The 14,010-nt window shown below is 41.6% G+C and overlaps 1 protein-coding gene across 4 annotated transcripts in view; it reads right to left on the bottom strand.

Moving 5' to 3' along the window:
• LOC110513446 (A disintegrin and metalloproteinase with thrombospondin motifs 3) overlaps positions 1–12,331 on the bottom strand; it is a 146,114-nt gene extending 133,783 nt beyond the window's left edge. For 2 of the 4 annotated variants that reach the window (XM_036959863.1, XM_036959864.1), the window contains exons 1-2: positions 11,922–12,325; positions 10,179–10,636 (exon numbers count right to left, since the gene is read on the bottom strand). In XM_036959863.1, coding sequence (XP_036815758.1) covers positions 10,179–10,636; positions 11,922–12,012 — 549 coding nt within the window. In that variant the 5' untranslated portion in view covers positions 12,013–12,325. Of the gene's footprint in view, positions 1–10,178; positions 10,637–11,921 lie in introns of all 4 variants that reach the window. The other 2 variants (XM_036959865.1, XM_036959866.1) reach the window with 2 other exon arrangements.
• Positions 12,332–14,010: the final 1,679 nt, after the last annotated feature.

The following is a 14,010-nucleotide window of genomic DNA, read 5'->3' as shown; positions in this document are numbered from 1 at the left end:
GATGTATATTATTTATAACCATTGATTATGGGGGAGGGGGGGTCAATACAGTTACAACATTATTTTGGGATGATTTTAAATCTGACTTTAGTTACTGTAGGTATCATTCGTTACTGTAGGTATCATTCGTTACTGTAGGTATCATTAGTTACTGTAGGTATCATTTGTTACTGTAGGTATCATTAGCTACTGTAGGTAGCTGTTCCTGCGCCAAAACTCCTGTATTTTTCATCCTATAGCTGGTTCTCTATCTTCTTTTTAAATAGTGAGCCAACATGTTTTCAGAACATTTCTCTGAGTGATCAAAACTAACTTTCTCTCAACACTGAGTGTACAAAACATTAGGAACACCCTCAGTTCGTCGGGACATGGACTCTACAAGGTGTCGAAAGAGTTCTGGCCCATGTCGACTCCGATGCTTCCCACAGTTATTTCAAGTTGGCTGGATGTCTTTTGGGCGGTGGATCATTCTTGATTCACACAGGAAACTGTTGAGTGTGAAAAACCCAGCAGCGTTGCAGTTCTTGACACATTCAAACCGGTGCGCCTGGCACCTACTACCAAACCCTGTTCAAAGGCACTTAAATATTTAGTTTTGCCCATTCACCCTCTGAATGGCACACACACTTAAACATCCTTATTTAATCTGTTTCCTACCCTTCATCTAGACTGATTTCACCTGTTTCCTACCCTTCATCTACACTGATTTCACCTGTTTCCTACCCTTCATCAACACTGATTTCACCTGTTTCCTACCCTTCATCTACACTGATTTCACCTGTTTCCTACCCTTCATCTACACTGATTTAACCTGTTTCCTACCCTTCATCTACACTGATTTCACCTGTTTCCTACCCTTCATCTACACTGATTTAACCTGTTTCCTACCCTTCATCTACACTGATTTAACCTGTTTCCTACCCTTCATCTACACTGATTTCACCTGTTTCCTACCGTTCATCTACACTGATTTAACCTGTTTCCTACCCTTCATCTACACTGATTTAACCTGTTTCCTACCCTTCATCTACACTGATTGAAGTGGATGTTTTATTTTACTATGTAAGTGGGTTAAGAACAAATTCTTATTTACAATGACAGCCTAGGAACAGTGGGTTAACTGCCTTGTTCAGGGGCAGAACGACAGCCTAGAAACAGTGGGTTAACTGCCTTGTTCAGGGGCAGAACGACAGCCTAGGAACAGTGGGTTAACTGCCTTGTTCAGGGGCAGAACGACAGCCTAGGAACAGTGGGTTAACTGCCTTGTTCAGGGGCAGAACGACAGCCTAGGAACAGTGGGTTAACTGCCTTGTTCAGGGGCAGAACGACAGCCTAGGAACAGTGGGTTAACTGCCTTGTTCAGGGGCAGAACGACAGCCTAGGAACAGTGGGTTAACTGCCTTGTTCAGGGGCAGAACGACAGCCTAGGAACAGTGGGTTAAACTGCCTGTTCAGGGGCAGAACGACAGCCTAGGAACAGTGGGTTAACTGCCTTGTTCAGGGGCAGAACGACAGCCTAGGAACAGTGGGTTAAACTGCCTGATCAGGGGCAGAACGACAGCCTAGGAACCGTGGGTTAAACTGCCTGATCAGGGGCAGAACGACAGCCTAGGAACAGTGGGTTAAACTGCCTGATCAGGGGCAGAACGACAGCCTAGGAACAGTGGGTTAACTGCCTGTTCAGGGGCAGAACGACAGCCTAGGAACAGTGGGTTAACTGGTCTAGGAACAGTGGGTTAACTGGTCTAGGAACAGTGGGTTAACTGGTCTAGGAACAGTGGGTTAACTGGTCTAGGAACAGTGGGTTAACTGGTCTAGGAACAGTGGTTTAACTGCCTTGTTCAGGGGCAGAACGACAGCCAAGGAACAGTGGGTTAACTGGTGTAGGAACAGTGGGTTAACTGGTCTAGGAACAGTGGGTTAACTGGTCTAGGAACAGTGGGTTAACTGGTCTAGGAACAGTGGGTTAACTGGTCTAGGAACAGTGGGTTAACTGGTCTAGGAACAGTGGGTTAACTGGTCTAGGAACAGTGGGTTAACTGGTCTAGGAACAGTGGGTTAACTGGTCTAGGAACAGTGGGTTAACTGGTCTAGGAACAGTGGGTTAAATGGTCTAGGAACAGTGGGTTAACTGCCTTGTTCAGGGGCAGCACGACAGCCTAGGAACAGTGGGTTAACTGGTCTAGGAACAGTGGGTTAACTGGTCTAGGAACAGTGGGTTAACTGGTCTAGGAACAGTGGGTTAACTGGTCTAGGAACAGTGGGTTAAATGGTCTAGGAACAGTGGGTTAACTGGTCTAGGAACAGTGGGTTAACTGGTCTAGGAACAGTGGGTTAACTGGTCTAGGAACAGTGGGTTAACTGGTCTAGGAACAGTGGGTTAACTGGTCTAGGAACAGTGGGTTAACTGGTCTAGGAACTGGTCTAGGAACAGTGGGTTAACTGGTCTAGGAACAGTGGGTTAAATGGTCTAGGAACAGTGGGTTAACTGCCTTGTTCAGGGGCAGAACGACAGCCTAGGAACAGTGGGTTAACTGGTCTAGGAACAGTGGGTTAACTGGTCTAGGAACAGTGGGTTAACTGGTCTAGGAACAGAGGGTTAACTGGTCTAGGAACAGTGGGTTAAATGGTCTAGGAACAGTGGGTTAACTGGTCTAGGAACAGTGGGTTAACTGGTCTAGAAACAGTGGGTTAACTGGTCTAGGAACAGTGGGTTAACTGGTCTAGGAACAGTGGGTTAACTGGTCTAGGAACAGTGGGTTAACTGGTCTAGGAACAGTGGGTTAACTGGTCTAGGAACAGTGGGTTAACTGGTGTAGGAACAGTGGGTTAACTGGTCTAGGAACAGTGGGTTAACTGGTCTAGGAACAGTGGGGTAACTGGTCTAGGAACAGTGGGTTAACTGGTCTAGGAACAGTGGGTTAACTGCCTTGTTCAGGGGCAGAACGACAGATTTTTGTCAGCTCTGGTAATCGATCTAGCAACCTTTTGGCCAAACGCTCTAACCACTAGGCTACCTGCCGCCCCAATTTAACAAGTGACATCAATAAGCTTAGCTTTCACTTGGATTCACCTGGTCAAAGTCTATGTCATGGAAAGAGCAGGCGTTCCTAATGTTTTGTACACTCAGTGACCAATATGTTTGAAACATCAAATCTCAATCAAATCACAATAACCAATAACCAATAACCAATAACAATAACAATAACCAATAACAATAACCAATAACAATAACCATAACCAATAACAATAACCAATAACCAATAACAATAAACATAACCAATAACAATAACCAATAACAATAACCATAACCATAACCATAACCAATAACCATAACCAATAACAATAACCAATAACAATAACCAATAACCATAACCATAACCAATAACAATAACAATAACCAATAACAATAACCATAACCAATAACAATAACCAATAACCAATAACAATAACCAATAACAATAACCAATAACAATAACAATAACCAATAACAATAACAATAACCAATAACCAATAACAATAACCAATAACAATAACAATAACAATAACCAATAACAATAACCAATAACAATAACAATAACAATAACCAATAACAATAACCAATAACAATAACCAATAACCAATAACAATAACAATAACCATAACAATAACCAATAACAATAACCAATAACCAATAACAATAACAATAACCAATAACAATAACCAATAACAATAACAATAACCAATAACAATAACCAATAACCAATAACAATAACCAATAACAATAACCAATAACCAATAACCATAACCAATAACAATAACCAATAACAATAACAATAACCATAACCAATAACCATAACCAATAACCAATAACAATAACAATAACCATAACCAATAACAATAACCAATAACAATAACCATAACCAATAACAATAACCAATAACAATAACAATAACAATAACCAATACCAATAACCAATAACAATAACAATAACCAATAACAATAACCAATAACAATAACAATAACCAATAACAATAACCAATAACAATAACAATAACCATAACAATAACAATAACCAATAACAATAACCAATAACAATAACCAATAACAATAACCAATAACAATAACAATAACCAATAACAATAACCAATAACCAATAACAATAACCAATAACAATAACCAATAACCAATAACCATAACCAATAACAATAACCAATAACAATAACAATAACCATAACCAATAACCATAACCAATAACCAATAACAATAACAATAACCATAACCAATAACAATAACCATAACCAATAACAATAACCATAACCAATAACAATAACCATAACCAATAACAATAACAATAACCAATAACAATACCCAATAACAATAACAATAACCAATAACAATAACCAATAACAATAACCAATAGCAATAACACATAACAATAACAATAACCATAACCAATAACCAATAACCAATAACAATAACCAATAACCAATAACCATAACCAATAACCATAACCATAACCAATAACAATAACCAATAACAATAACCAATAACCAATAACAATAACCAATAACAATAACCAATAACCAATAACCATAACCAATAACCATAACCATAACCAATAACCATAACCAATAACAATAACCAATAACCATAACCATAACCAATAACAATAACAATAACCAATAACAATAACAATAACAAATAACCAATAACAATAACAATAACAATAACAATAACCAATAACAATAACAATAACCATAACCAATAACAATAACCAATAACCATAACCATAACCAATAACAATAACAATAACCAATAACAATAACAATAACCAATAACAATAACAAATAACCAATAACAATAACAATAACCATAACCATAACCAATAACAATAACAATAACCATAACCAATAACCAATAACATGTTCATAATTTATCAAAACTGTCCCTTATAAGTCTGAGAATGTTTGTGAATTTGGTTATTAAGCAAAACGCAACTTTTCCAGATCAATATTGTTCAGAAAAGTATTTGTTATTTTCTTTAGTCCCATGGAGAAATGCAGTCTGTTTGAGAGCACCAACATAATTTTAAACCAGAAACTACAGAAAGAAAGAACAACATTCAGGACCTTTTAGGCTACAGGACTGATTCCCTCACTCAAGAGTACACAGAACAGAATAGCATTGTCCTCATATGGTTGGTTTGTCATTTACAATGAACAAACAGATCTGGGACCCGGCTGATAGTACAGTAGAGTATACAGTACTAGGGGGTGTGTGTGTGTGTGTGTGGGGGGGGGGGGGGGGGGGGGGGGGTGTGTAATATACCCTACATTACCCTATTACATTGCACTTGTGTGTGTGTGGGGGTGTGTGTGTGTGTGGTGTGTGTGTGTGTGGGGTGGGGTGGGGGGGGGTGTGGGGTGTGGTGTGTGTGTGTGCACAAGCATGTCTGTAATTACCTCAGAGTGAGAAAACAATGTCTCTTTAATGAATGATCTCATTGTTCTTATGCTGAACAGTGGTGCTCTATTCTTCTGCCCCTGTCTGTTGGGGGGTGGGGGGGTGTTGACAGAAATAAGTGCAATGTAATGGGGTAATGTAGGGTATATTACACACACACACACACACACACACACACACACCGCACAAATACACATAAAACAACATAGACAAAGAAGCAACCAGAGTTCAACAGTGTTAGCCAGGTTAGGAGAACCAGGTGGTTCAGAGTTCAACAGGATTAGACAAGTTAGGAGAACCAGGTGGTTCAGAGTTCAACAGTGTTAGCCAGGTTAGGAGAACCAGGTGTTTCAGAGTTCAAGAGAGTTAGACAGGTTAGGAGAACCAGGTGGTTCAGAGTTCAACAGGGTTAGACAGGTTAGGAGAACCAGGTGGTTCAGAGTTCAACATGGTTAGACAGGTTAGGAGAACCAGGTGGCTCAGAGTTCAACAGGGTTAGCCAGGTTAGGAGAACCAGGTGTTTTTTTCTCCCAGTGTTAACTTGACAAGTGGCAGAATAATATCCACATAGGCATGTCATTAGAGGTCAAGGGTGAAAATGCTGTCTTAAATCACTATTCCTTGCATGTTGTTTATGCCAGAAGTAGCAAGGAAGGTGACAGACTGCGATGGAACGTCACCTCGGCTTGGTCCAGCTATCATTACCACCCAATACTTTATATCAGACTGCGATGGAACGTCACCTCAGCTTGGTCCAGCTATCATTACCACCCAATACTTTATATCAGACTGCGATGGAACGTCACCTCAGCTTGGTCCAGCTATCATTACCACCCAATACTTTATATCAGACTGCGATGGAACGTCACCTCAGCTTGGTCCAGCTATCATTACCACCCAATACTTTATATCAGACTGCGATGGAACGTCACCTCAGCTTGGTCCAGCTATCATTACCACCCAATACTTTATATCAGACTGCGATGGGACGTCACCTCAGCTTGGTCCAGCTATCATTACCACCCAATACTTTATATCAGACTGCGATGGAACGTCACCTCAGCTTGGTCCAGCTATCATTACCACCCAATACTTTATATCAGACTGCGATGGAACGTCACCTCAGCTTGGTCCTGCTATCATTACCACCCAATACTTTATATCAGACTGCGATGGAACGTCACCTCAGCTTGGTCCAGCTATCATTACCACCCAATACTTTATATCAGACTGCGATGGAACGTCACCTCAGCTTGGTCCAGCTATCATTACCACCCAATACTTTATATCAGACTGCGATGGAACGTCACCTCAGCTTGGTCCAGCTATCATTACCACCCAATACTTTATATCAGACTGCGATGGAACGTCACCTCAGCTTGGTCCAGCTATCATTACCACCCAATACTTTATATCAGACTGCGATGGAACGTCACCTCAGCTTGGTCCAGCTATCATTACCACCCAATACTTTATATCACAGATGACTTGTTTGGTGGTCATAACACCTGGTTCTCCTAACGTATCTAACCCTGTTAAAGTTCTGCCCAGGTCTTGACAGTTGTGTCCTGTATTATCCTGTGTCCTGTGTGAAATGAAGTATGCTCACTCTAATTATCTCTCTCCCTCCCGTCACAGAGGACCTGAGCCCTGGGACCATGCCTCAGGACTACCTGGCCTGATGACTCCTTGCTGTCCCCAGTCCACCTGGCCGTGCTGCTGCTCCAGTTTCAACTGTTCTGACTGCTGCTATGGAACCCTGACCTGTTCACCGGACGTGCTACCTTGTCTCGGACCTGCTGTTTTCGACTCTCTGTCCCTACCGCACCTGCTGTCTCTAACTTTGAATGATCGACTATGAAAAGCCAACTGACATTTACTCCTGAGGTGCTGACCTGTTGCACCCTCTACAACCACTGTGATTATTATTATCTGACCCTGCTGGTCAACAATGAATGTTTGAAAAAAACTAAACTTATAAGCAGGAAGCATAGAAATAGCGTACATAGAACAGATCTAACACTTCTTAGACTTGCTTTCAATGAGAATGACATATCTATAACTCACAGTTCTATGTGAATTTAGTCGGTCGTCCAAACAAAAGCCCTTAACTGGGGAAAATGTCAAACTGACCCAAGAACAGCGCCTAGGGGCAACTTCACCCTACACATTTTAGTAATTTAGCAGACGATCTTAAACATTTTCATGCTTTTTCCTACTATAGGTGAAAAAGTTTGTGACAGTGTAGTAACAGAGCAGTAACAGTAACAGAGCAGTAACAGAGCAGAGCAGTAACAGAGCAGTAACAGTAACAGAGCAGTAACAGAGCAGTAACAGAGCAGTAACAGAGCAGTAACAGAGCAGGAACAGTAACAGAGCAGTAACAGAGCAGTAACAGAGCAGTAACAGTAACAGAGCAGTAACAGTAACAGAGCAGTAACAGAGCAGTAACAGAGCAGTAACAGTAACAGAGCAGTAACAGTAACAGAGCAGTAACAGAGCAGAAACAGAGCAGTAACATAGCAGTAACAGAGCAGTAACAGAGCAGTAACAGAGCAGTAACAGAGCAGTAACAGAGCAGAGCAGTAACAGAGCAGTAACAGAGCCGTAACAGAGCAGTAACAGAGCAGTAACAGAGCAGTAACAGAGCAGTGACAGAGCAGTAACATGAGTTCCATTTAGCATAAGTGTTGGAAAAAGGGAAAGTAATGGCTGGACAGTTTAACAGAAAACTATTCCCTCAACAGAGAAAGTAATGTCTGGACAACTTAACAGAAAACTATTCCCTCAACAGAGAAAGTAATGTCTGGACAGCTTAACAGAAAACTATTCCCTCAACAGAGAAAGTAATGTCTGGACAGCTTAACAGAAAACTATTCCCTCAACAGAGAAAGTAATGTCTGGACAGCTTAACAGAAAACTATTCCCTCAACAGAGAAAGTAATGTCTGGACATCTTAACAGAAAACTATTCCCTCAACAGAGAAAGTAATGTCTGGACAACTTAACAGAAAACTATTCCCTCAACAGAGAAAGTAATGTCTGGACAGCTTAACAGAAAACTATTCCCTCAACAGAGAAAGTAATGTCTGGACATCTTAACAGAAAACTATTCCCTCAACAGAGAAAGTAATGTCTGGACAGTTTAACAGAAAACTATTCCCTCAACAGAGAAAGTAATGCCTGGACAGCTTAACAGAAAACTATTCCCTCAACAGAGAAAGTAATGCCTGGACAGCTTAACAGAAAACTATTCCCTCAACAGAGAAAGTAATGCCTGGACAGCTTAACAGAACACTATTCGTGGGTCCAGATTTGAGTTGTATCAGCTTGAACATTTTGAGTAACACCCCCACTAAGCCACGCCTCCAATATAATTTCCCAGTGTGCTTTGCCTTTTCGAGTGTATTGTCGAAGTTACCACCCATGACTGTATTTGTTAGTGACAGAGACATGACTGTCGAATTCCTTAATTTTCAGTCCTGTGGCCTTCACAAAGTGACTTCCTAGGTGAATGTTGTCATTATAATAAAATGTTTTATGATAATGTATTACATATCTTATAAGGCCTTATTTTGAGGCCTAACTTTACCCTCACTCAGTGGCCTAAAACTCATGGTTTTACAGTTCTCATGAGGCCTGCAAGTAGGGGTTGCAAAAATTCTGATACTTTCCCAAAAATTCCCAGATTTTCAAGAAAAATTCTAGTTGAAGGATTTCCAGGAATCTTCCAACCAGGATTTCTGGAAAAAACCTGTGAAATGTAGCAGAATTTTCCAATCCTACCTGCATGTCACATTATGCTGGCTTGCAAAGGTGATGTGTAATTCCTATTGGAATCCAGCCAGGGTTAGGATATCCAACCGCTGATGTTTATTCAGCCTCAACCTGCATTCATAGTGACTGCCAGGGCTAGGAACAGTGTGAGGAGAATACCTACATTTAAACAGTGTACAGCAGCCTGGTCCCAGATCTGTTCGTGCTGTCTTGCCAACTCATTTGGTTAGATTACAGTGTACAGCAGCCTGGTCCCAGATCTGTTCGTGCTGTCTTGCCAACTCATTTGGTTAGATTACAGTGTACAGCAGCCTGGTCCCAGATCTGTTCGTGCTGTCTTGCCAACTCATTTGGTTAGATTACAGTGTACAGCAGCCTGGTCCCAGATCTGTTCGTGCTGTCTTGCCAACTCATATGGTTAGATTACAGTGTACAGCAGCCTGGTCCCAGATCTGTTTGTGCTGTCTTGCCAACTCATTTGGTTAGATTACAGTGTACAGCAGCCTGGTCCCAGATCTGTTCGTGCTGTCTTGCCAACTCATATAGTTAGATTACAGTATACAGCAGCCTGGTCCCAGATCTGTTTGTGCTGTCTTGCCAACTCATATGGTTAGATTACAGTATACAGCAGCCTGGTCCCAGATCTGTTCGTGCTGTCTTGCCAACTCATATGGTTAGATTACAGTATACAGCAGCCTGGTCCCAGATCTGTTCATGCTGTCTTGCCAACTCATATAGTTAGATTACAGTATACAGCACCCTGGTCCCAGATCTGTACTATCAGCCAGATCTGAGACCTGGCTGATAGTACAGTATACAATACTAGGTGTGTGTGTGTGTGTGTGTGTGTGTGTGTGTGTGTGTGTGTGTGTGTGTGTGTGTGTGTGCGCGCACTAACTCATTTGCACCATTGTATTGTATGGAATTCAGGGAGGGTGGGTTTGGTTATTGACTTACCAGTCCATCACAGTTGCTTATGGCAACAGTGGCCTCTGGCATGTTGGATATGTCTCCAGTGAAAACACAGTCCCCGTGGAGACGCTCCTTAGCCTTCTCCTCGAAGTCCTCCTGCCATTCCACAAATGCCCCCGGAGCCACCAGCCTCCTGTTTGCTTTGAGGCGAAGGTGCAACTCTTTCCCAAACACAGTGACGTTGAAAAACAGGTGTTGGCCTGCGCCAGAGGTGATAGAGGGAGTGTCGGGGACGCTACGGGCCACACGCCTCTTTCCCGGATCAGGGGATGAGGAAGCACCAGCACCACCACCTGCATCAGCACCTTCACTTTCACTTTCTCCCGTTGCAGCTGAGGCCCAGGCTCCTGAGACTGAGACCACGTGGGAGATGTAGCGGCCGTGGGAGTCTGTGCTGAACGGCACCATAAGACCATATTCACTTAACTTTCCAGAGAGATGTTCTGATGAGACAAATAGTCAAGAATAACATCAGAGAAACAGAGACAACTAGACAGTTATAATATAAACTCTTAGAAAGAAAAGGGTCTCAAAAGGGCTCTTAGGCTGTCCCCATAGGATAACCCTTTCAGATCCATATAGAACTCTTTTGGGTTCCAGGTAGAACTCTTTTTGGATCCCATATAGAACTCTTTTTGGATCCCATATAGAACTCTTTTGGGTTCCAGGTAGAACTCTTTTGGGTTCCAGGTAGAACTCTTTTTGGATCCCATATAGAACTCTTTTGGGTTCCAGGTAGAACTCTTTTGGGTTCCAGGTAGAACTCTTTTTGGATCCCATATAGAACTCTTTTGGGTTCCAGGTAGAACTCTTTTGGGTTCCAGGTAGAACTCTTTTTGGATCCTATATAGAACTCTTTTGGGTTCCAGGTAGAACTCTTTTGGGTTCCAGGTAGAACTCTTTTTGGATCCCATATAGAACTCTTTTTGGATCCATATAGAACTCTTTTGGGTTCCAGGTAGAACTCTTTTGGGTTCCAGGTAGAACTCTTTTTGGATCCATATAGAACTCTTTTGGGTTCCATATAGAACTCTTTTGGGTTCCAGGTAGAATCCTCTGTGGAAACGGTTTTTACATGGAACCAAAAAGGGGTTCTACCTGGAACCAAAACGGGTTCTTCAAAGGGTTATCTTATGGGGACAGCCAAATAACCGTTTTAGGTTCTAGATAGCACATTTCTTTCCCAGAGAGTAGGAACTTATGCACAGAAATGTGTGGGAACTTATGGGAATTTATGGGAACCTGGTGAAAGGCACAGAAAATAATATAGGATACTTTAATTGAAACAATGATTATACTCTGGTGTGGATTAGAGTAATGCATGCTAGTTAAAGGAGAATTGGCCTAATAACAAATGGTTCATGAATATGGAAGATTATCTTTTTATTATTATTTTTTTTACCTTTATTTAAGAAGATATTGAACTTCTGAACAGTGGAGACACATGATAATATGTCTCTAGTTTAGTCTATGGGTTATGAGCAAGCCAGTTGCATCACTAAAGGTTTAGTTTAGTTTGGCTAAACCCTTTCAGGTACAACTAAATTATTGAACTAGTTTGTGGCATTTCTGGACACGTTCTTCAATAAGACCTCAGTCTCTATCAAACCCAGGGGGTTATATAACTTCAGATACAGTATGCCATACGTTTTATAGCCCTCTGCTCAAAATCAACAGTTGAATACCAAAAAGTTGAGGGAAAAAAAGTGTACAATCATAAGAACTTACCATGTGATTTCACAGTATGTTTGTGATCTGAAAATATCAAGCTGAGAGAACAGCACATCAATAAATATATACAATTCAGAGCGAAAGCCATTGTGGAATGACGAGCTGCCGCTTCACTTCAGTCCACTCCTCACGGGAGTTGAAGTTTCCTTTCTATTGTAAACGTTGTAGTAGGCAAACCGCTGTTCCCTCTCGCCCTCCTCTCCTGCTCCAGTCCTGAACGCCGCACACTTTATGAGAAAGAAAAAACAACTTCTCAATCTTTAACTTCTTCAGCGAAACCGCCGTCGAGCATTCTTCTGAACGTTACCGCAAACGCAAACCAAACTGACCGGTGAATTCACAAGTTGTTCCAATCTTTTGGCTTCCGTTGAACTGTGCATGAAGCAGGACAGCCCCATCCATTTAGGAAAGGGGAAAAACCGGGGGTGCTGCTGATGACGACAGCTGCCTGCCCGGCTAATCGGAGAGTTCAGGGAGGTACAGATAAACTAACTCACAGCCGGAGCCTGGAACTGTTTAGATGCCTTGTGGTTGTTTAGAAAAAGAGAGAGGTAGGCCTGCACCTTCATATATGCAGTCATTGGCCTACAACCATACTCATTCGTATAAAATTCAACCCTAACCCCAACCTCAGAAGTATAAAAGCATTCCTGCACACAAACATCTGCGGCGCAGTCCCGCACCATTACGCACGGATGGGGAGGCGTTAGTACAAAAATTGAAGTCGGACTTCTCTAACTTCACGAAACTGTAAGCCACAGAGGTTTTTAGGGTAAACGCATTCTGTCCACTGGTCTGTGAGAGAGAGACTCTGACACACAGGGAGAGAACAAGTCGTGGCGAATTGTTTAGTTTGTGAAACAAGTCTTGGAATGCACATTTAGTACGTAACTGTCTGCGGGCATGGATCTAACCACCCGAACTATTCTTAAAATAAAAAATAATAGAGTATGTCTTCTGTTCAAATAAACGTTTTTACTGCAAGATTTTATAAAAGTAATGGAAAAGTAATGATTCATACGTTTACCTAAAGGCTACTGTCTAAGTTCCATCATCAGTAGGCTACGTTAACGTGTGAATATTATTTATGGGTAAGAATTGTATGTAATATCCTTGAAATGCTTCTGAATATATTTACAGTAGCACCGCCTACTGATAGGAAGTGGTGAGGAGTTTATCCGTCACTTATCCCCCCAGCCGAGACTGAACACTCGTTTCCGATGTAAATAGAAAATAAAAATGTCTGTTTAACTCTTGAAAAGAGTCGTACAATGATTTCACCAAAAAATGATTGATTGCTAGATGATATGATATAAATGTAGATTTGAGTTGATCAGATCCTTTCCTCATTGCTGCTCCAAACCTCTTGGTGATGGGATGTGTCGACTCTACACAGCTAGGCCATTATCTCTACTACTATTGACCATTGTCTTTACAAAAAAATATATATAAATATAACACATTTCATAAGTCAACAATATCATGAAAAGGGGGGATATTATTTAAACCTGCAGATGCCACTAAATGTATATGACATTAATTCCACTTGTAGTAAAAAAAAAAAAGACTCAATGAATTCCTCCAGTCATTGAAAGGGTTTTTTAAAGTATAAAATGTGAAATGACTTGTCTCTTCCACCAGTGGAATGGAAGGCTGCGGGCTCGGTGTCGAAGACTCCTGGATGGCTGTTTTTATGACCGCCCACATCGACCCTCGGAGGTACTCAACCCAAACCACACTAGTGAATCATAGAATGACTCCACACAAAATAACTACCCGTGGACCGCTGAGTCTACCTGTAAGGAAAGCTTTAAAGGGTCCTTCAGAGGCCAAGATAGAACTGACCTAAACTAAAAGTAACTGTGTCTAGACGGAACCCCATCTTCAATTCTAAACCAGTTTCCTCCCTGAGAGGGAACTGCCTGCCTGACTTCCTGTCTCTCTGTCTGTCTGTGTCTGACTGCCTGCCTGCCTGTCTGTCTCTCTGTCTGACTGCCTGCCTGCCTGTCTGTCTCTCTGTCTGACTGGCTGCCTGTCTGTCTCTCTGTCTGTCTGTGTGTCTGACTGGCTGCCTGTCTGTCTCTCT

Source organism: Oncorhynchus mykiss, chromosome 23, assembly GCF_013265735.2.
Source record: "Oncorhynchus mykiss isolate Arlee chromosome 23, USDA_OmykA_1.1, whole genome shotgun sequence".
NCBI lineage: Eukaryota > Metazoa > Chordata > Actinopteri > Salmoniformes > Salmonidae > Oncorhynchus > Oncorhynchus mykiss.
This window is presented reverse-complemented; position numbering and strand designations above follow the sequence as displayed.